Genomic DNA, 19,036 nt, shown 5'->3' with positions numbered 1-19,036 from the left:
TCCCACCAGCCAGCGGGGAGCCACAGGCCGCAGCTGCTTCCCCGAGGTTGGAACCCTGCAGTGCCAGAGAAATTCATGAAACTCCGTCACCTTAAATGTTTAATGAACTGCGGCGGCCACTTCCTCCCGCCCCACCACAAGAAGTCCATGAAAACTATCCATTTGGCCCTGGAGTGTGTGGAAGGGGGCAGGTGTGACTTGCCTTAATGAATCAGAAAGGGGCAGACGGGGGGGGGGGGGGGGGGAAGGGGAGGGCCGCCAGGTTGAGTCAGGCCGGTTGGCTGCAGCGGGGGGAGGGATCTGAGCTGCCCCCCTCCCCCTGGGCAGCCCCCCCTTCCAGACTCTGGGCGCCCTCAGGCTGGCCTGAATTCCTGGGGTCATGGAACTGTGTTGGCCTGGCAGGCAGCAGAGTCCTGGGACTGTGGCCAGATGCAGGTCCTGCCCCCACCTGGCCCCCTCCCTGGGGAACAGGAACAATGACAGAACGACCTCCCACGGGCAGGCCAGGTGCTTTGTCCACAGTGGAGTTAACAATGAGCTTCCCAGCTTGGGGCTCTTCTGTGAGTGCCTGGAGGGCGGGCGCAGGGTGCTGGCCGCCATCCTCCAGCGGCTGAGCCCAGGCTTCTCAGGGCTCTGTGCAGCAAGTGCCCAGCCAGGCTAAGAGCCCTGCCAGGTCCTGACTGGGTGGTCCTGAGCCCTGGCAGAGCCTGCGGCCAGCCCAGAGGCCTAGAGGCCAGACGCTGGGCCCGAGGCATTGACTGCTGGGAGCTGGCTGGGGTGGATCCTGGCCCCCGCCCCCCCCCACCCCTGGCCCCTCACCTGTGGCCCCCCCACTCCCAGCCCCTCACCTATGGGCCTCAACAGACTCCTGCCCGGGATGCTGAGGCTCCAGCAGGAAGGGCGGCGGGCCCCAGGCCCTCCTAGCTCCTCACACTTGCCCTCAGCTAGCACCCAGGATGGGTGCTCACTGCCAGGGCAGGCAGGGGAATGGGGCCTAGGAACCAGGGAGGGGGGTGCGGAGTGGCCCAGGAGGAGGGTACTGACTCCTCAGATTAGCAGATAGCCCTGGCCTGGCCGTCCCCCAAAAGACAGCTCCTCAGGCCCTTCTCACTCTGGCCCTGAGCCTCTGGAGGCCACACAAAGATCTATGCCCCCCAATTGCCTGGGGTGGGGCAGAGCCCTGCCAGCGTGTGGGGGAGGGCGTGGCTGGCTCTAACCATCACCCACTCTGTCGTGGGGTGCTAGGTGAGAAGAAAGGCCCCACCATGGCCCCAGCCACAGCCCACGGCTCTCCAAGACTAACAAGGCAAACCACAGTGACAGACAGGTGCCTGGAGCTCTCTGCAGCCAGAGAGGCCCATGAACGGTGGTTGCCGCTGCTGTCGATGGTAATTAATAACGCGCGAAAGAGAGCCTCACTTGGAGATCACGGCACACACCACGTGCTGAGCCCGGAGTGTGGTGGGGTGAGCACCCAGGGACACCGGCTACCTCCTGCCACTTGACCTAAATCTTAGTGAAAGAGTGTGCAGAGCTCGCAGTGGGGCGGGCCCTCCTGAGGCCCCACACGGGGCTGAGGCTGGGGTCCGGGGCCCGGCATGCTGGCGCCCATTCAGGTAGCTTCCATCCTGTGGCTCCGCTGCGGGCTGGGTCCTGCCTGGGCTCCTGCTCCAGGGCCCCTCACGCCCTGTCTGATCGCAGCCCTGGAGGCCGCCAGGCGAGCCGTGTCCTGTCCAGCGGCAGGGCAGTGGCGCTGGGCTGCAAGGACTGTCCCAGAGGGACCCAGGCCCCGGAGGTGTGCAGACACAGCCCCTCCCCAGAGGCACTTACTGAGAGAGAGAGGAGTCCAGGCTGAAATCTTCCACCTGAGGCCTGGGGACAGAGCCACACATCACGGAAGGCGAGGGGCAGGCCGAGCGGCTAGGTCCTGAGACCAGGTAGGATTTGGGGCAGCATCCGAGGGCAGCGGAGTCCCACGCTGTGACGCGGGGGCCCTGGGTACCGCGGCGGGGCCAGGGCAGGCAGCCCAGCATGCAGGGCCGCAGGAGGCAGGCCGGTCCTTCGGTGCCCATGGAAGCAGCACAGCCGTCTGACATGCAGCCCCACACCTTGGTCAGGTGGGGTGACAAATGCAGGCCAAGAGAGCAGGATGCAGTGCCCCAGGAGTCTCTGCCCCGCCCCACCCAGCACTACGCCCAATGCTCCCCCGGGAACACCCGTCAGCTCTCGTCACCGAGGCTCGCAGGGCTGCAGAAACGACGCCTACACAGGGCCGTGCAGCCGGGCAACTGCCAGGGCAGCTCAGCCTCGGGCTCGCTCCTCTACAAGGCCGCTGCCCGGCCCACAGGCCAGGGGCTTGGGACCACCCCTCCACTTCCTATGGCCCAAGGAGAACCCTGCACCAGCCTAGTCCTGATCAGCAGAGCTGCACATTTTCCCAGGCTGGCCAGAGGGCAGTTAATCCCAAGACTGGTATGGCCTGTACTAGTGGGAGCCAGAGGCCCAGGCCCGGCCTGTGTGGAGGACAGCAGCATGGGGCTTGAGGCCAGGCCCGTGTGGGCAGCGTGAGGCCTGGTCCGTGTGGAGCAGGAGCAGCGTGGGGCTCGAGGTCCGGCCCGTGTGGACAGCATGGGGCTCAAAGCCCAGTCCGTGTGGAAAGCGTGGGGCTCAGCCCGTGTGGAGGGCGCGCAGCGTGGGGATGGGGGGGTCTGTGCTCCACTTCAGAGAACTTCTCTTAAGGCTCAAAGCAGACACTTTCCAGAAGACTGAGCAAAGGGGCAGAGCCGAGCACTGTCTTCCCCAGGCCTGCTGGCAGGAGGAGGTACAGGTCTGCATGCTCAGCCGTGCACTCTGGGGGACCAGGCCCTCCCCCCCAGCTCCGACAGGCCCTGGAGGGCAGGGTGCTGGTGGGGATGGTGGCGGCCAGGTCCCGCGTGTTCTGACTGACATTGCTCTCAGGGCTACCAGCACTGCCCACACTTGGCCCTGGGTCTACAGGAGCCTGGCAGGGCTGGGGCTCACTGCAGTTGGGCCAGGGAGGGGGGCTTCCAGCCTGGGAATACAGCAGCCTTGCTTCCTGGGACAGAAGCCCAGGTTCTCTCCTTGGTCTCAGCAGGACTGCATGCAACAGCCCCTCCAAGCCCTGGTGGGAGTGGAGGCCTCGCCAGCCCGTGAAGCCTCTCTGTGTTCTGCCCAAGACCACCTCTGGAATGTCCAGGAAAGGCCACCTGGTTCCCTCCCACCCCCCTGCTCAGGTTGGCACAGGCCTGTCGGGCAAACAGTCAAGGGTGTGCCCCTGGGAAGGCCCACAGCCTCTGGCGCCTTGCAGCCTGTGCAGGCCTCGGTGAAGGGGAGGCGGCCCACCGGGACTCGCCCTGCCAGGTAAGCAGCAGAGCAAGGAGAGGGGTCGGGGAGGAGAGGGAAGCCTGCTCCCACCGGAGCATCCTCCGCCGCTACCCAGGAGCGGTGCGACTCCTCCCCCAGTCACACAGCCTCTCATGACTGGGATGTGAGCTGAGGCCCCAGCCTGGGTTCTCTGCCTACAGCTGAGGCAGCACCCAGCAGACTGGGTCTGTGGGGGAGGCTCAGCTCCACCTAGCACAGTCTGGAGGCAGCGGCCAGCGGAAGGCTCAGGACACAGCCGGTGTTCCTCTGCAGCTAGCAGAGCTGCAGCTAGACAGGCGTCCCGGTGGGGGCGGGCCAAACTGTGCTGGGAAGGCGCAGACTCTGTCCCAGAGCGCGGGGAGGCAGCTCCTCTGGGAACCCCTCTGGGCTGACAGACCTGTGTCCCCTTCTTTCTGCAGTCCCCACACCCACTGTCCCGCAAGCTGGACGCGTTCTCCACTCAGGGGAGGGAGCTCGCTTGCTCCAGGTCTCCGGGGGTCCCCTCAGCGCAGCGAGGGGAAGCGTGCATTTGGGAGAGACTGGACCGTTCCGCCAGGACCCAGGCTGTGACACTTGGGAGAGAGGTTCCTTACAGGGTTCAACTCAGGGTGACGTGTGCGCTCGTAGGGACCGCTCAGGACACCGCACGGAGACACTGCCAGCCAAGGAGGCCCCTGTCCACTCCCTAGCCTGGTTCATCCAGTCTCCAAAGCCACAAGAAAACCAAGACTCGCAGCCACACAGCCCTGGTCAACTCTCACACCATCCAATTAGGACTCGGGTCCCTTGGCATGGACAGGAAGACCCCTACATTCCCAGGCCAAAACCCTCAGGCCTGACCTGAGGGGCAGGGCAGGGAGGGCAATGCAGCAGACACCTCTGCCGAGACCCCTCTTACCTGCTCTCCACAACACACAAGTGACCCTCACTGGGACATCTGGAGTCTCCCACCATTTGCCTTGGGGGACACTGACCTCCGTGCTCCCCTCCCCCTGCTGTCCCTCTCGGCTGCCAGTGCAGTGCTGTGGTTCCCTCCGTTTCCTGCCCCTCACTGCGCGGCTGGTCCAGGATGGGCCTGGAGGCCCCATCTGAGCCCAAAGGTATTGGGGCAGCCAGAAGGAGTCCCAGTGCCCAACCTGGACAAAAATTCACTAAGTGGCCCAACCTCTCCCCTACTGTACTCCTGAGCTCGAAAGCTGCCTGGAATGGGTCCCTCCCATCCTTTCTAAGCCCTGACCTCAGGGAAGCAGGAGAAGCACCCTGGGGAAGGCGCTCAGGTTGCCCAGGCTGGATGGGGCTGTGTTAATGAGGTGGAGGAGGGGCACGCGGGCCAGAGCACGTCCCCACCAAGGATATGCATGGGGCAGGCAAACTGCTCACCCGAGGCTCCGCTCCTGGGGTCAGGAAGGAGGGCCAGGCCTCCTGGTCCAGGGCATGGTGGGCAGCCAGGGATTCAAGATGCAAGTAGCAGGACTAGCCGTCCATCCCTCCGCAGAGGACGCTCGCCTCCCTACTTGGGCCTCACCCAGAAATTCCACCACACCTGAGTTCCTCAGGCACAAACCCACCAAATGTTCTCCTGCTGGGCCGGGCAGGGCTCCCGGGCTCATCTTCAGAGCAACAGCTGGTGCTGCGGCTGTAGGCAGGTGCTGCCTGGGTCTAGCTCTGCAGCAGCTCCCTTCTGTGCCCTCAAATAGGGGGCGGGGGGCTGGCCAGGACTCTGCCGGGGATGGAGAAAACCAGCAATACAGCTTGTGGCCCACAGGGCAGGGGCAGGGTGAGCATGGTGGACTTCCTGGGGGGAGTGGCCGGGGCTCTCAGGCTGCCCTGCAGGCTCCCATGCCACCTAGGAAGCACAGCCAGGCCTCAGGAGCCAGGCTGGCCACCAGCAGAGCTTCCAGGACCCCTGGCCGCACCGTACCCAGGAAGAGGGAGGACGAGGAACAGTCCTCCAGGGCCCTCCTGCCCCGAGCTGTCCACCAGCTGTGAGCAGGCCCTCAACAGTCTCTTCCGGCAAATGGGAGCATGCTGGCAGCAGCCTTCCCCACAGGGACGGCGATGAGCAGGAGTCGGTGTGCAGGTGCGGGGACAGCAGTGGCCAAGGAGTCGGGGAGGGGGAGGCACCCCAGGCCCTTGGTCTAACCATCTGTCAGCCCTGTCCCTGCCAACCCTCAGCACCTTGACCCTGGCCCTTCACGCCCACACCCCAGCTCTGGCCCTGGCTACCCCTGCCCGGAATGCTCCACCAACGCCTCCTGCCCGGCCCTGCGCCCTGCTCTCCGCCCTGGTGGGCCTCTTCTCTCCCAAGCGCAAGCCTCGAGCAGAGCCGACCGTCCAGGAGTGATTCACACCCGCACCCCCCACTCAGGCACAGGCAGGAGCGGCCAGGAACTCTGCCGCCCGCTCATCCTCATCCGTGACACCCGTGCTGTGCCCTGCGGGGCTCCCTCCGGGGTCAGCCCTGGGCCCCGGGGCTCCCCCCAGGGCCTCCCCGCTGGAGCCTGAGCCCTGACTGCCCCTCAGCCAGAGTTTGCCGTGCAAGCCCCCATGCCTGGGCCGCGCCCGCCTCCCCGCGGCCCGAGCGGAGCGCTCTGGGCGCGCCGCCCGCGGCTCCCAGGCCCCGGGGCCGGCGCTGGGCGGGCAGCGGCCCGGCGCCCGGGGCCGGCGGGGCCGGCGGGGCCGGCGGGCCAGGAGGAGGCCCGGCCCCGGGGCGGGCGGAGCGCCCGCGCAGCCCCCCGCCGCGGCCCGCGCCCCTACCTCTGGCCCACGTCGCTGCCCACCGAGCCCCCGCCGCGGGCCGGCAGCAGGGGGCTGAGGCCGTGCGGCTCCTCGGGGGCCGACGCGCCGGCCGGGGCGCCCCCCGGGCCCGCCTTGCCCTCGGACGGCGAGCGCGGCAGCTTGGCCCGCGCCATCCTGCGGGAGCCGGGCGGGGGCGGCGCCGGGCGCAACCATCGCCGCGCCGCCGCAGTGGTACGGTCGGGACGGGGAGGGCGCCCGCGGACCCGGCGGGCCAAGCCAGGCAGGGAGATGGCAGCCCGGCGGGGTGGCTCTGCTCACCTGCCAGCCCAGGCCCGTCCCGGGGCCCCCTCCCCAGCTGGGGTGGTGGGGGCCCCCTCCCCCCAGGTGGGGTGTTGAGAGTCCCCTCCCCCCCAGGTGGGGTGTTGAGGTCCCCTCCCCCCAGGTGGGGTGTTGAGGGCCCCTCCCCCCAGGTGGGGTGTTGAGGGCCCCTCCTCCCCAGGTGGGGTGTTGAGGGTCCCCTCCCCCCAGGTGGGGTGTTGAGGTCCCCTCCCCCCAGGTGGGGTGTTGAGGGCCCCTCCCCCCAGGTGGGGTGTTGAGGGCCCCCTCCCCCCAGGTGGGGTGTTGAGGGTCCTCTGCCCCCCAGGTGGGGTGTTGGGGGCCCCTCCCCCCAGGTGGGGTGTTGAGGGCCCCTCCCCCTAGGTGGGGTGTTGAGGGTCCCCTCCCCCCAGGTGGGGTGTTGAGGGTCCTCTGCCCCCCAGGTGGGGTGTTGGGGGCCCCTCCCCCCAGGTGGGGTGTTGGGGGCCCCTCCCCCCCAGGTGGGGTGTTGGGGGCCCCTCCCCCCCAGGTGGGGTGTTGAGGGCCCCTCCCCCCCAGGTGGGGTGTTGAGGGTCCCTCCCCCCCAGGTGGGGTGTTGGGGGCCCCTCCCCCCAGGTGGGGTGTTGAGGGCCCCTCCCCCCCAGGTGGGGTGTTGGGGGCCCCTCCCCCCAGGTGGGGTGTTGAGGGCCCCTCCCCCCCAGGTGGGGTGTTGAGGGTCCTCTGCCCCCCAGGTGGGGTGTTGAGGGCCCCTCCCCCTCAGGTGGGGTGTTGGGGGCCCCTCCCCCCAGGTGGGGTGTTGAGGGCCCCTCCCCCCAGGTGGGGTGTTGAGGGCCCCTCCCCCCAGGTGGGGTGTTGAGGGCCCCTCCCCCTCAGGTGGGGTGGTGGGGGTCCCCTCTCCCTCAGGTGGGGTGTTGAGGGTCCCTCCCCCCCAGGTGGGGTGTTGAGGGTCCCCTCCCCCTCAGGTGGGGTGTTGAGGGTCCCCTCCCCCCCAGGTGGGGTGTTGAGAGTCCCCTCCCCCCCAGGTGGGGTGTTGAGGGTCCCCTCTCCCAGGTGAGGTGAGGTAGCTCCCCCAGCCCCAGCTGAGGCGGGTTGAGAACCGTGGGGCTGGGTGGTGCAATGGCCACAGGTGCAAGGGCAGGTGTGCCAGGAAAGCCTGGGACACGCGGCACAGTGGCCAAGGGCAGAAGACCCGCAGTGTCCAGGCTGGGTGGGGGCACGGGCAACGTCCCCCACAGCGGGGAGTGGGGCTCAGCCGCAGGCAGGAGGAAAAGTCTGACACCTGCTCCAGCAGCAGTGGGCCTAGAGGCTGAGAAATGAGCCAGAAGGAGAAGTCCTGTGGGATTCTACTTCGGTCTCCAGAGACACCAAATCTACCGAGGCAGGAAGTCAGGGGTCCGTGCTAGGGGCAGAGGGTGGCGGGGTGGGGAGAGGGGAGGGCAGCATTTAACAGGGACAGTGTCAGGTTGGGAAGGAAGATGGTGCACAACACTGGATGTGTCTGATGCACTGAATGTACATTTGAAGACAGTTAAAAGGTACACATGCTGTTCTCTGCATTCTATTATGGATGAAATAAGTAGTTAAAGAAAAGGAGGAAGGGAGGCAAGATGAGGAGGGGGGGCGGGAATATGGATTTCAAAGACAGAGAACCAAGCTGTCAGCAAACAACCCCAGGGCAGAAGGAACTTCCCCTAATGAGCAGGATGTTCAATAAAAGCAGTGCTCAGAACCTAGATAAGTGTGTTCATCTCAGACCAGGTACACTGGGAGACCGGCTAACCCTCCCGGGAGCCCAGAAATCATCCCCTTTATGACTAAGTGAATCCAATCAGAAGACACCCTGAAAATCAAATTGCTGACCTAGACACAACTCTGACCACAGCATGGAGGCAGACTCTAATCCCAGCATGGAGAAAGGGTGGATGCGCTTCCTGATGGGCCCTCTGGGCCCCTGGGTAATGGCCTTGAGGTCTCTAAGTATTTTAAATACTCAGATACTTCAATACTTTAAATACTTAAATGCTTCAGAAAGCATTTAGGAATATACTGCCAAAGCAAAGGAAGAACTGTGTGCTGGGTTTTGGGAAAATAAGTGGCAGGATCGACTCTGCTCAGATACTGGCCCTTCCTAGTCCAGTGAACTTGAGCCAAAGAAAGAGCTCTCTGGGGACAGCAGATGAAGGCGGCATCACTGTCAGGAGCAGAGCTGGCTGGCTCTGGATGGGCTGGAGCGAGCACCAGTGGATGACTGTCCCAGGCAGATCCAACACTGAGAAATGGAAAGTGTGACGGGACTATTATACCCAGCCCAGGTATCGTCCACGCACATAGACACGGGGAGACGTCTCAAGTGCACAGATGCTCTTCTTGGGGGAAACGCCTCAATGGTGAATGTAGCCCACTCAAAGAGATGCCACAGGAGGGAGCTCGGGGATGGACAAGGCTCGGGATAGAGAAGGCTCGGCGAATGTGTGTGTGGTCAGCGGGAAGCCAGAGTACACGGCTTTGCAGCAAGTGTTAGATAATTATGCAAAGTCTGGTTATGGAACAGATTGCAACCATTTTAAACCTCGGTGAAGTAAAAAGAACAATATAATTAGCAAACATAGGGGGTGTGCAAGGTACTGAGATCCAAAATAAAGACTCTGAGCCAGGATTGTGAACCTCACTCCATCCCCAGCGGAAGGAGTTCCTGGAAGGCAGATACCTGGCAGAGAAGACCCAGGGCACAGGCAATCCAGTTTCCCAGAGATCAAGGAAGCAGCAAAGAGAAATGGAGTCACGTGGAAGGGCCCAGGGGTCAGCTGGAAGGGCCCCTATTGGCCAAGGTGAGGACGACAGCATGGGAGATGACAGCGACTCAAACATGGCTCCTGTGCTCCTCGGGCTGTGACCAATTACCACCAGTTCAGTGACGGAGACAAAGCACAGGCTTAGCCACTGTCCTGAGGTCAAAAGTCCTAAACTTCAGGGTGGGCTTCTGGCTTCTTCCAGGGGCTCCAGGGAGCACAGGGCCTGTCCTGGTCAGCTGCCGGCACCTACTCCTTCCTTAGCTTGGTGCTTCTGCTTCCTGTATCACATCTCCACTCTAGCTCTTCTGTCTCCCTGCCTCCCTGTTAGAGGGCCCTGTAATACCCAAAGAATCTAAGGTCAAAACTCATTCCACTTGGGCTGGGAAGGTGGCTCAGTGGTAGAGTGCCTGCCTAGCAGGCATGAAGCCCTGGGTTCCATTCTTCAGTATCCCATACACAGAAAAAGCGAGAAGAGGCGCTGTGTCTGAAGTGGTAGAGTGCTAGCCCTGAGCAATAGAAGCTCAAGGACAGTGCCCAGGCCCTGAGTTCAAGCCCCAGGACCAGCAGACAACAACAACAACAACAAACCCACAATTCATCCCACCTGCCAAGGGTGTTCTGCCATTTGGTCAGATTCGCTCTACTGCCTGTGGCATCCTGGACCCTCTGCCAAACACAGACACTGGTGACTGCGTGCTGGGCCTGCAGAGACTCTTACCATCCACTCTTACCTCACGAGTCCATGGGTCCACACAGTCCCACGCCCCAGCGACTGGGACACGGATAGTGCCTGAGAGCGACTGCTCAGTGACCCGGGAAGGATCCAGGCAGGCCCCACAGCTCCCCGGGGGTGTCCACGCGGGGGCCTTGGGAGTAGGGAGGGACGCTGCTAGTCTTTGGTGTGGGTGTGGCTGCCTGCCTGATGACACACTGCTCTCTGAGTGCATCACAGCCACTGCCAGGGTCCCCTGGTCTCCAGAAGGGGACACAGGCTCTGCCTGGCCAGTCACTCTGGAAGAGGCCCTGGCAGAAGAAGGGGAGAGGAGAGTGAGTCAATTAGTGAGGCCCCTGGGTGAGAGGCAGGGCTGGGCTTCCTCCTGATGTCCAGTCTCCCCTTGGGAATGCCAGGAAGCTTCTCCTTGCTGGGCAGTGAGCTGGCACATATGGGCTGGAGGAGGAGCCCACTGGGGCTCAGAATGGAGGAGGGGAAGAGGTAGAGCCAGGACTTGCCTAGGGCCCAGGCTGTGCCCCATGCCCTGGGCGACAGAGGCTGGGGAGCAGCTCCTGGCCTCAGACCTTTACCCTGTAGCCTTCCCCGGCAGCTCTTTCCTGAGGGCCTCCCTGGACGTGGTGCTCCTCCCTGGAGTGGTGGCCCAGTGAAAAGCTTGGGTCTGTCCTGGACTGGCTGGCGCATGGCTTCCCAGCTGAGCACAGAACTGTGAAGAGTCCCAGGCTTGTCCTCAGCCTGCCTCTAGTGCATCCCCCCCAAGCCTGGACACCTTCCTGGCTCTTCCTGTCCCCCCCTCTGTCGCAAGTCAGCTCCCACTCTCTGGTAGGCCCTGGGGGCTCAAGGAGCAGGGCTCCCCTTGGCTGCAGAATGGCCTCCTTCCAGAGCCCTCCTGGAGGTGATGGTGGAAGATGCAGCCCCTCGGCCTGCCTGAGGGGGGCGCTCCCCCACTGCTCCCACTGGTGGCCGGCGGTGGGAGGCTGTTCTTACTGACCTTGTCCAGCAGGACAGTGGCTTCTCCTCCCCACTTGGCCGCCATGGACATGGGGCCTTTCTTCCAGCATTTCTGCTTGCCATTCAGGAGGGCAGCGCAGCCCCAGGACGGGGTCCATCAGTGGCCACTGGCTTCTGAGCTGGCTCCCAACAAGGGTGGCGGCAGCCTGAGTGCCCGGCGCTGGAAACCCTGCGTTGGAAACCGCGTTTGCGGCTCCCCGGCCGGCCTTCCTCTGAGACTCTGGGAACACCATGACCAACTGGTGCCTTGGAACAACAGGGCTCTGATTTCCTCCACTTCTGGAATCCAGAGGTCCACAATGGGGCCAGCGGGACCGCTGCTGTCCAGCCTGCAGGCCCCAGCCCCGTGGTCTGGGTGAGGCCCGCCGCAGAGCCTGGTACCTTGCTGGCGATGGCCTCTGTCTCCGAGTGCTGGGGCTTCTGATGACTGCTGTGGTGCGCAGCAGGCGGAGGTGCTCTGGGGGCCCCGCAGAACTGGATGGAACGGGTGAAGGTGGAGGAAGTTAGACCAAAGTGTGCGTAGTCCCTGGGAGGCGCCCGCGGGCTCCCCAGCTGTCCGCTGGGTGTGCTGTGGGCTCACATGTGTCCTCCCCACATCCACACGCGGAAGCCCTGACTCCCAGCGGGCGTGTGTGGGAAGTGATTAGGGTCAGGTGGGGCCTCGGATGGGAAGAATCCGGAGCGCAGTCTCTTCCTGTGGGCGTGGCCGCAGGCGCCAGGACCCCCGGCTGCCAGCTCTTGCTCTGGACCTCAGCCCCAGCTGGTGAGAGCCGTGGGGGCCATCCTCTGAGGCGGTCTGCGGTGGAGCCCGCGCAGGCCGATCGTGAGCATGACGTCTTCATGTTCCAATGGAGGAGCCCAGGGTGCTGCACGCATACGCTGCAGGCACCTGGGCAAGGTACTGCCCCCTACCCAGCCTCGTGGCTCAGCAGCGGCTGCCCCTCACTGTCTCACTGGACGCCGGGGCTCCATTCTATGGTAATCCGGAAGGAATCCGCTTTGGAGTCCAGCGAGAGAGTCCCTGGGGTGTGGGCTTAGGGGACAAAGCACTGTGCCCCGCCCTGTGAACTCAGGGGACAGGATGGGGGACACAGCTCCTCAGGACGCTGGGTTTGGTTTTCTCAGGGCATTTCCAGGTGTCCTGTGTGGGCGTTGGAGAGTCAGAGCCACTTCTCATGGCAGAAGCATGCACCGCTGATGGCTCGCCACGCAGAGCCAGGTGGAGGCAGCTGCCCCGCTGAGAGGCTGGGATTGCAGTCCCCAGGCACCGTGTAGTGCTCACAGCCCCAGCAAACAGCGACCCGCCCTCCCCCGCTGACGCCCACCCCTACCCACACTTCTCATCCATTTGCCCTTTACCCTCCAGTGTGGGTCCTGCCGACGCGGACCTCCTGGGGCGGAGAGATGGCCAAGCCCACACGCAGGCCGCGAGACAGCAGAAGCGGAGTGTGCCCTGGGGCTACACATCCACCAAGAGAGTCACACGGCCTCTCCGTCCCCCACCCTGACTCGGGGACTTCTCAGGCCCGGCTATCCCAGGCACCCCAGGATGCTGGAGGACAGCCCAGCCTTGAATCAGCTCTGGACTGGACAGTGACCCACATCACACTCTCCGGACACCCGTGGGCACGCAGACCAGGACCGAACCTTCAGACACAGCCCTGGCCTCCCCCTCAAATCCCCGCTTCCCCATGCAGGGGGCACAAAGACGGTGTCAGAGAGGGACAGCAGGCTGAGCTTCCTGGTCCTTGCAGCTGGGCCTGCCCCAACCAGAGCACCTCCCAGCCTGGACCAAATCCACTTCCTCGGCCATCTGCAGCCTCTGAAGCAAGAGGATGTGGTGCTAGGCAGGTTCCGGCCCCTGTGGATGAGGAGAAAGGCAGGGGCAGCGCTGTGGCTCGCCCAGCCCCAGTCTCCCTGGGGTGACCGCACAGAACTGCCAGTCCAGCCCCGCCTGTCAGGCTAGCACGGAGTCCAGGACAGGCCCCAGGCAAAGCTTTAAATATAACCTCCTGGGAAGGTTGCACCGCCTGACACTTCTGGGAGCTGAGTGGCTCTGGCATGACAAAGGCCAGGGGCAGGGACAAGCAGCCCACTCCAGCGCCGGCCTAGCCTGCTCAGCTTCCGCTCCAGCGCCGGCCTAGCCTGCTCAGCTTCCACTCCCACCCTGGAGCCTGGTGGGCACGGGTGGCACACATTGTCACCCACCATACTGCCTTCTGCTGGGACAGCTTCAGCTCACACCCCATGGGTCCACGCAAAGCCTGCCCGTGTGAGGCTCCAGCCAGCCAGCCCAGGCCTCCAGTGCAACAGGGCTTCTCCTGCCCTCTTCCCCGGTCCGGGAGGGCACGCTTCTCAGACCCCATCCTCCCACCCTTCCTCACCTGCCTCTGCCCTCACCCCAGCAGCCCCCTGCCTCCACCTTGTGCCCCCACTGCCCCCTAAAACCATCACTGCTCACCCGGGCCCTCCTGCCAGCTGTGAGCAACACCCCATACCCCCCCCCCCACCAGCCCTGGGCCCGGCCAGCTGCACAGATCTTTCCTGCTGCTAGTCTCTCATGTCAAAGCCCTGGCCATGCCGCATGGCCGTGTCTCCTACGGGGAGCCACCAGAGTCCAAGGCAGGGGGAGTGTGGCAGGTGTGGCCTATCCCACGCCCACTGTGCCTGTGCGCCCCCTGCAGGAGCATCCGTGGTATTCCCGGCTCTCCCCAGAGTGGAGGCCTTCATAACACCTGCTGCTCAGGCAGCCTTTGGGCACCTGGGGCTGGTTCTGAGCCCAGACTGTGTCTAACAGACAGGGCCATCGGCGGAGGCGGAGCCCGGGCAGAGCTCCCCTAACGAAGGCCATAGGCTCCCCATTCTGGTGCGGGCTGGGGAAAGGCCAGGATGGTGAGCGTGGCGTGCAGGCAGGCGCATGGGTGGGTAGGAAGGGCATTAATGAGCTCCTGGCCATCCAGGCACTTGGCAGTCAGCCAGGGATGATTCTAAAGAAGTTTCTCTCCACACCCAACTATGGCCTGCTGAGTGGTGCTCCCAGCCCAGTGCTGCTACTGTTCAGTTATTAACACTTGTAAGTGAGTGGCTCTGAGAGTGGACTGACCCTCGAGACGCCCCACGGCTTCTACAGTGTGGAGCCTGGTGCTCCTTCCTTCTCCAGAGGGCCCGGGATTGGCCCTCCTGGGACGGCCTGACCTACTTCCGTTCCCCCAGCTGAACAGTGGGCAGGAGGCCAGCCGTGCCAGGCGCCGGGTCCTGGGGCCTCTTGGATGGCCTGCTCCTCCTTGCGCCCACAGCATTGTCCCCAAGGTGGGGCTGCTGGCCCTGGCCCTGGCCCTCCTGGCTCCGTCTCCCACGTCTCACTGGCTGGGACGGCTCTGGGGAAGTGAGTGGGTTCCATTTCCTCTCAGAGGAGCTCGGGCTGCTGGGATGGGGACCTTGGGGCCCTGTTCACGTCCAAACACACACCGGCTCTGGTGCCTCCACTCAGGGCTCCTGGGGCCTTCCCCACCTACGGAGACACCTCCCCCCAGCCCCCGAGGCTCCCGCAGCCTGGACAGCACATGGGGTTGCTGGGGTAGACCTCTCACCTGCCTAGAGCCCAGCAATACAGCCCAGCACTTCTGACACTTTCCTGGCCTCTGTGCAGAAGGGTTCCCCACTCTGCCCATGGTGCCAGTACCTGGGGCCTTAGCCTTGGACAATAGGCCCGGAGGTGGCCATCTGCTAGGGCCATCTCCCCACCAGCAGCTCTTCTAAGCCTGGTTTGGCTTGGTCCTGCCCCTTGTGGAGGATGAACCTGTGGCAGACCCCATCCTCCCCCATCCCATTTCCCCCCCATCCCCCCCACCCCAACACACACAGGCCTCTACTTCCTTTTTTTTTTTTTTTTTTTTTTGGTCAGTTGTGAGCGCTCTACCACCTGAGCCACAGCACCACTTCCAGTTTTCTAGTGGTTTATTGGAGCTAAGAGTCTCACAGACTTTCCTGTCCAGGCTGGCTTTGAACCGAGATCCTCAGATCTCAGCATCCTGAGTAGCTGGGATGACAGGTGTGAGCCACCAGCGCTCAGCTCTCCCTCCTTCTTGAGCCTCAGCCCTGGGGGCGGGGCCGAGCCTTAGCTCCATACTGCAGACCAGGAACAGGGTTCTAAGAAGCAGCCATGACCCAGGTGCTGCCTTGGTCCAGCTCTGCTGCCTCACCAATATGGCCCCTTGGGCGGCTGCTGACCGCAGTCTGAAGCTCCCAGCACTGTGCTGCTGGAGGTTCTCAGGAGGCAAGGAAGGGCAGCTCCTGCGAGAGAGGCCAGGGCCCCCTGAAGCTGCTCTGAGGGCTCTGGGGCACGGGGCACTGGCTTGTCTGAGAGGGGTAGGGGCCCCAAGTGGCTTGCCTGGCTGCTGCCTGGGGGAGACCCCAGGACAGGGCCTGACTCGTGAGGGTCTATCTACCCAGGGCTGCATGAGCCCCCTGAAGGGGCAGGCTCTCTTCTTGGCTCCCATGGGCTCCGTGGTATGCTGGGTCCCCCAGGAGAGGCTGGCCTGGCCGCCTGGCCCCCGCTGCCCTCGTGGGAGGTGAGCTCCTCTCCCCCAAGGCCACTGAGGCCTGGTGACTCACTTCAAGTGGCTTCATTCTCCTGGAAAACAGGAAGTACAGCCCTCTACCCGCCCACAGCCCGCCAGGCGCGGGGTGCAGCTCCCCCAACTGTCCCATGGAGCCTGCCCTGAAGCGGGGGGAGGCAGCTCTGTGCTGAGTTTGCCCTGCCCTGCGCTGGACTGGGCGCTGGGGCCCTCCTCCAGGGGAGAGACAGCAAGCAGGCTCAACCTCCCTCCGATGGCCCCTGGGCTGAGAGACTAGCAAGTCCCGGGGGATCAGTGCTCTCTGTCCCAGAACACCGGCCACCCCCTGCCGCCCCCACCCCATGGAGGCCCTGGGTGGCTCACAGGAGCCAACCTGCCACAGCTGCAGGTGGGGCTCGGCTCTTCTAGACCCTCTCAGGCCCGGAGCGGCACGGGCCTGGATCCCCAGCCCCTCTTGGCATTGCTGCCCGGGCCACTGGCACACTTGGGAGAGGCCCTGGCAGGCCAGACAGAAGTGCCCCCGCCTCATCCTTCACTCTGGGAATCAGCGATGCTGAGGGGGCGGAGGAGGAGGCTGAGGAGAGAACAGATGAGGCCCCTCGAGGGCAGTGGCAGAGGCCCTCAGGCCAGGGTCAGGAGCAGAGGAGGGACTGTGAGCAGGGGTCCAGGCTCTGAGTCCCAGGTCATTACCCTCCTGACCCTCAGCTGGGGGTCCAGGCTCTGAGTCCCATGTCATTACAGACAAAGGGCGGGGTCTTATTCCCTGGTTCCACTTGCCCTTGACTAGATGGGGGCGGGGGGCCCTGAAGGAGACATTCTAGAGTGTATAGTCTTGAAAGAGACACAGACAGACTCAGCTATCCTGCAGCTCATAGCCCTGCAACCACCAGAGAGAGAGGCTATTTGAGAAAACTAGAAAATTCGTTCCCAAAGTGAAGGGGCTTCCTTTCAGGGTGACACATATGCTGTGGTATGAGACAGTGGAGAGGAAGGACCTGGCAGAGCTGTTGGTGATATACAGTGTCACCAGTGGTACTTTTACTCAAAGTAAACCACACACAGCTCTAGGACTCTGATGAATTCAGTGGCAGCTCTAGGACTCTGCGGTGAATTCGATGGCAGCTCCAGGACTCTGATTAATTCGATGGTAACTCCAGGACTCTGTGATGAATTTAATCAATGGTAGCTTTTCCTACCCACCTCCTGGGCCTGGGGCACTTTTCAGCACCAAGCTGCAGGGCCCCCTATGGCTGGCAGAGAGCCCCTGCCATCTACTTCTGGAAATGAAGGCTTGGGGCATTACAATCTCATCACTACGGTGGCCGGCGTTTGCCTGTTACCCAAAGACCCCAGCACCACTGGGGAGACAGACACTGTTTTCTACCTTCACTGGAATAATCTTCTAAAGTTGCTGCTTTCTAGAACTAACCAAGTCCTGGCTGAGCTGGCCCACGGGGAGCTGGTTCTGGGGTTTCTGGTGCCCAGCGCTTGCTTCTGTGGGTCGGGAAGGGTGAGAGAGTCCCCACCCAGCCACAGACCCCGGGGCCACCTCTCTGCGAGTATCTCCTCCACAGGTGGCTTTATTTATTGTGACAGCACTTAGTTCAACAGACAGAGATCACCAAGTTTAAGAGTCTCTGCAGGACTCTGGCTCCTGGGCTCTCATTGGATGGAGGCTTGGGAATCCGCCCCCTCGGCCCCGCCGCTCAGCACGCGGGCTGGGCACACGCAGGCCTGCGCACGGCCCCACTCGCACGCACGGTTTCCGGCCAGCAGCCGCTCCCGGAGCCGCCGGTGATGTAGGCGTCCACTTGAATAGGGCACCTCGGCAGGAACGTGCAGCCAGGCCCAGGTGTGTGCGCGTGCCCGTGCGGTGTGCGCGCGCACGCGTGCGCGTGTCCCGAGAGAGTGGCAGACACTTGAAGGACACGCGGGTCCAGCGCCCCAGCTCTGGCGCGAGCCCCGGCGCGGGCAGGGCCGCCGCCCCCTCCCTGCCCCGGCGCGGTGTTTACCCAGGACAGCTATTTGGGGAGGAGGCAGAGCACCCCGCCCCCCCGCCCCGGGCCCGCCACCGGCTTGTCCGGGGTCCGGAGGGCTCGGCCGGCCCCGCCGCAAGGCCCCGCCGCCCGCGCCCGGCCCGGCTTCACCCCAGCCAGCGGAGCCGCGGCTGCGCGCCGGGAGGCGGGGACCCCGGCCGGCCTCCGGGAGGCCCAGCCGCGCGCCCCTGTCGGCGGCGCCCCGAAACTCCGGGCGCCGGGCAGCCGGGAAAGTTGAAGGGCGCGGCGGCGGCGCGCGGAGCTCAGCACCGCGGACAGCGCAGCCCCGGCGGCCGCCGGCCCCGTCCCCGGCCGCCAGCCCCGGCCCCGGCCCGCGACCCCGGCCGCCAGCCCCGGCCCCGGCCCGCGACCCCGCCGTCCCCGGCCCCCCCCCCCCCCACGCTCCCGGCCCGCGCCCCCGGCCCGCCGTCCCCGGCCCCCCGCCCTGCGCTCCCGGCCCGCGCCCCCGGCCCGCCGTCCCCGGCCCCCCGCCCTGCGCTCCCGGCCCGCGCCCCCGGCCCGCCGTCCCCGGCCCCCCCCCACGCTCCCGGCCCGCGCCCCCGGCCCGCCGTCCCCGGCCCCCCGCCCTGCGCTCCCGGCCCGCGCCCCCGGTCCCGGCCCCGGCCTCGGCCCGCCGTCCCCGGCCCGCTCCCCCGCGCCCCCGGCCCCGGCCCCCGCCCGCCTACCTGTCGTCGTTCGGGAAGGGCTGGTCGCCCAGAAGCAGGTCCCGGAAGCGGTACCGCGGCGGCAGCGGCAGCACCTCGGTATCCAGGTCGCTCATCTTGGGGCGACGGTGTCCGGGAGCGCGAACCCGCGGCCGCCGTCTCCGGCGCAGGGCCGCCTGCGGGTACACGCGGCGCCCGCTCAGCCGCCGCGTCCCCGCCGGACGCGCGCAGCCCCTCGCCCCGCCGGACGCGCGGAGCCCGGCCTCCGCGACCCCGGGGGGCGGGACACCGGAGGGGGCGGGTCCCGAGGGCGGCGCCTGGCGGCCCGAGGCGGGACACGTGCGCGGGGCGGGGCCTCGCGGCTGTGGGGCATGGGATGGGGGCGGGGCCTGGCGGCGCGGGGCGGAGCGTCTGTTCTGGGGGCGGAGCCTGGTGGGGCAGGACACCTGAGCAGGTATGTGGGGAAGGGACAGGGGGCGGGTCTTGTCCGAGCTGCTCCCCAGCTCAGCCACAGGCCCTGGGGCAGGCCCTGCCAGTCCTCCTGTGGCCCATCCTCCCTTTAGGATCTAGAGCAAGCACGCCAGCCCCCAGGCCTTCCTCTCAGACCCTCCACTGCTGCTCAGGGGAGGTGGGCCTTGTATGCAGCCCCTGGGATTGCAGCTCGGTCCATCAGGTCCTGTGTGGGGGTGGGTGCTGCCTGGCGTCTGGCACTCACGCTGCCGGCCATGCACCAGGACTCTGGGCTCACCCAGAGCTTGCTGTGGGCGTCACTGGATCACAGACACTG

The 19,036-nt window shown here is 65.2% G+C and overlaps 1 protein-coding gene across 5 annotated transcripts in view; it reads right to left on the bottom strand.

Annotated features, from left to right (window-relative positions):
- Window positions 1-18,380, bottom strand: part of Kcnt1 (potassium sodium-activated channel subfamily T member 1) — a 48,336-nt gene extending 29,956 nt beyond the window's left edge. Inside the window, exons 1-2 of one of the 5 annotated variants that reach the window (XM_070015030.1) lie at window positions 18,271-18,368; window positions 1,831-1,872 (exon numbers count right to left, since the gene is read on the bottom strand). In XM_070015030.1, the coding sequence (XP_069871131.1) occupies window positions 1,831-1,872; window positions 18,271-18,365 (137 nt within the window). In that variant the 5' untranslated portion in view covers window positions 18,366-18,368. Of the gene's footprint in view, window positions 1-1,830; window positions 3,250-6,141; window positions 6,334-18,270 lie in introns of those variants that run through there. The other 4 variants (XM_070015027.1, XM_070015029.1, XM_070015028.1 and 1 more) reach the window with 4 other exon arrangements.
- Between the last annotated feature and the right edge of the window lie 656 nt (window positions 18,381-19,036).

Source organism: Dipodomys merriami, unplaced genomic scaffold (genome assembly GCF_024711535.1).
Source record: "Dipodomys merriami isolate MVZ:Mamm:240054 unplaced genomic scaffold, mDipMer1.0.p SCAF_11, whole genome shotgun sequence".
Taxonomy (NCBI): domain Eukaryota; kingdom Metazoa; phylum Chordata; class Mammalia; order Rodentia; family Heteromyidae; genus Dipodomys; species Dipodomys merriami.
Note: the sequence above shows the minus strand (reverse complement) of the source record. Positions and strands in the feature narration are given on the sequence as shown.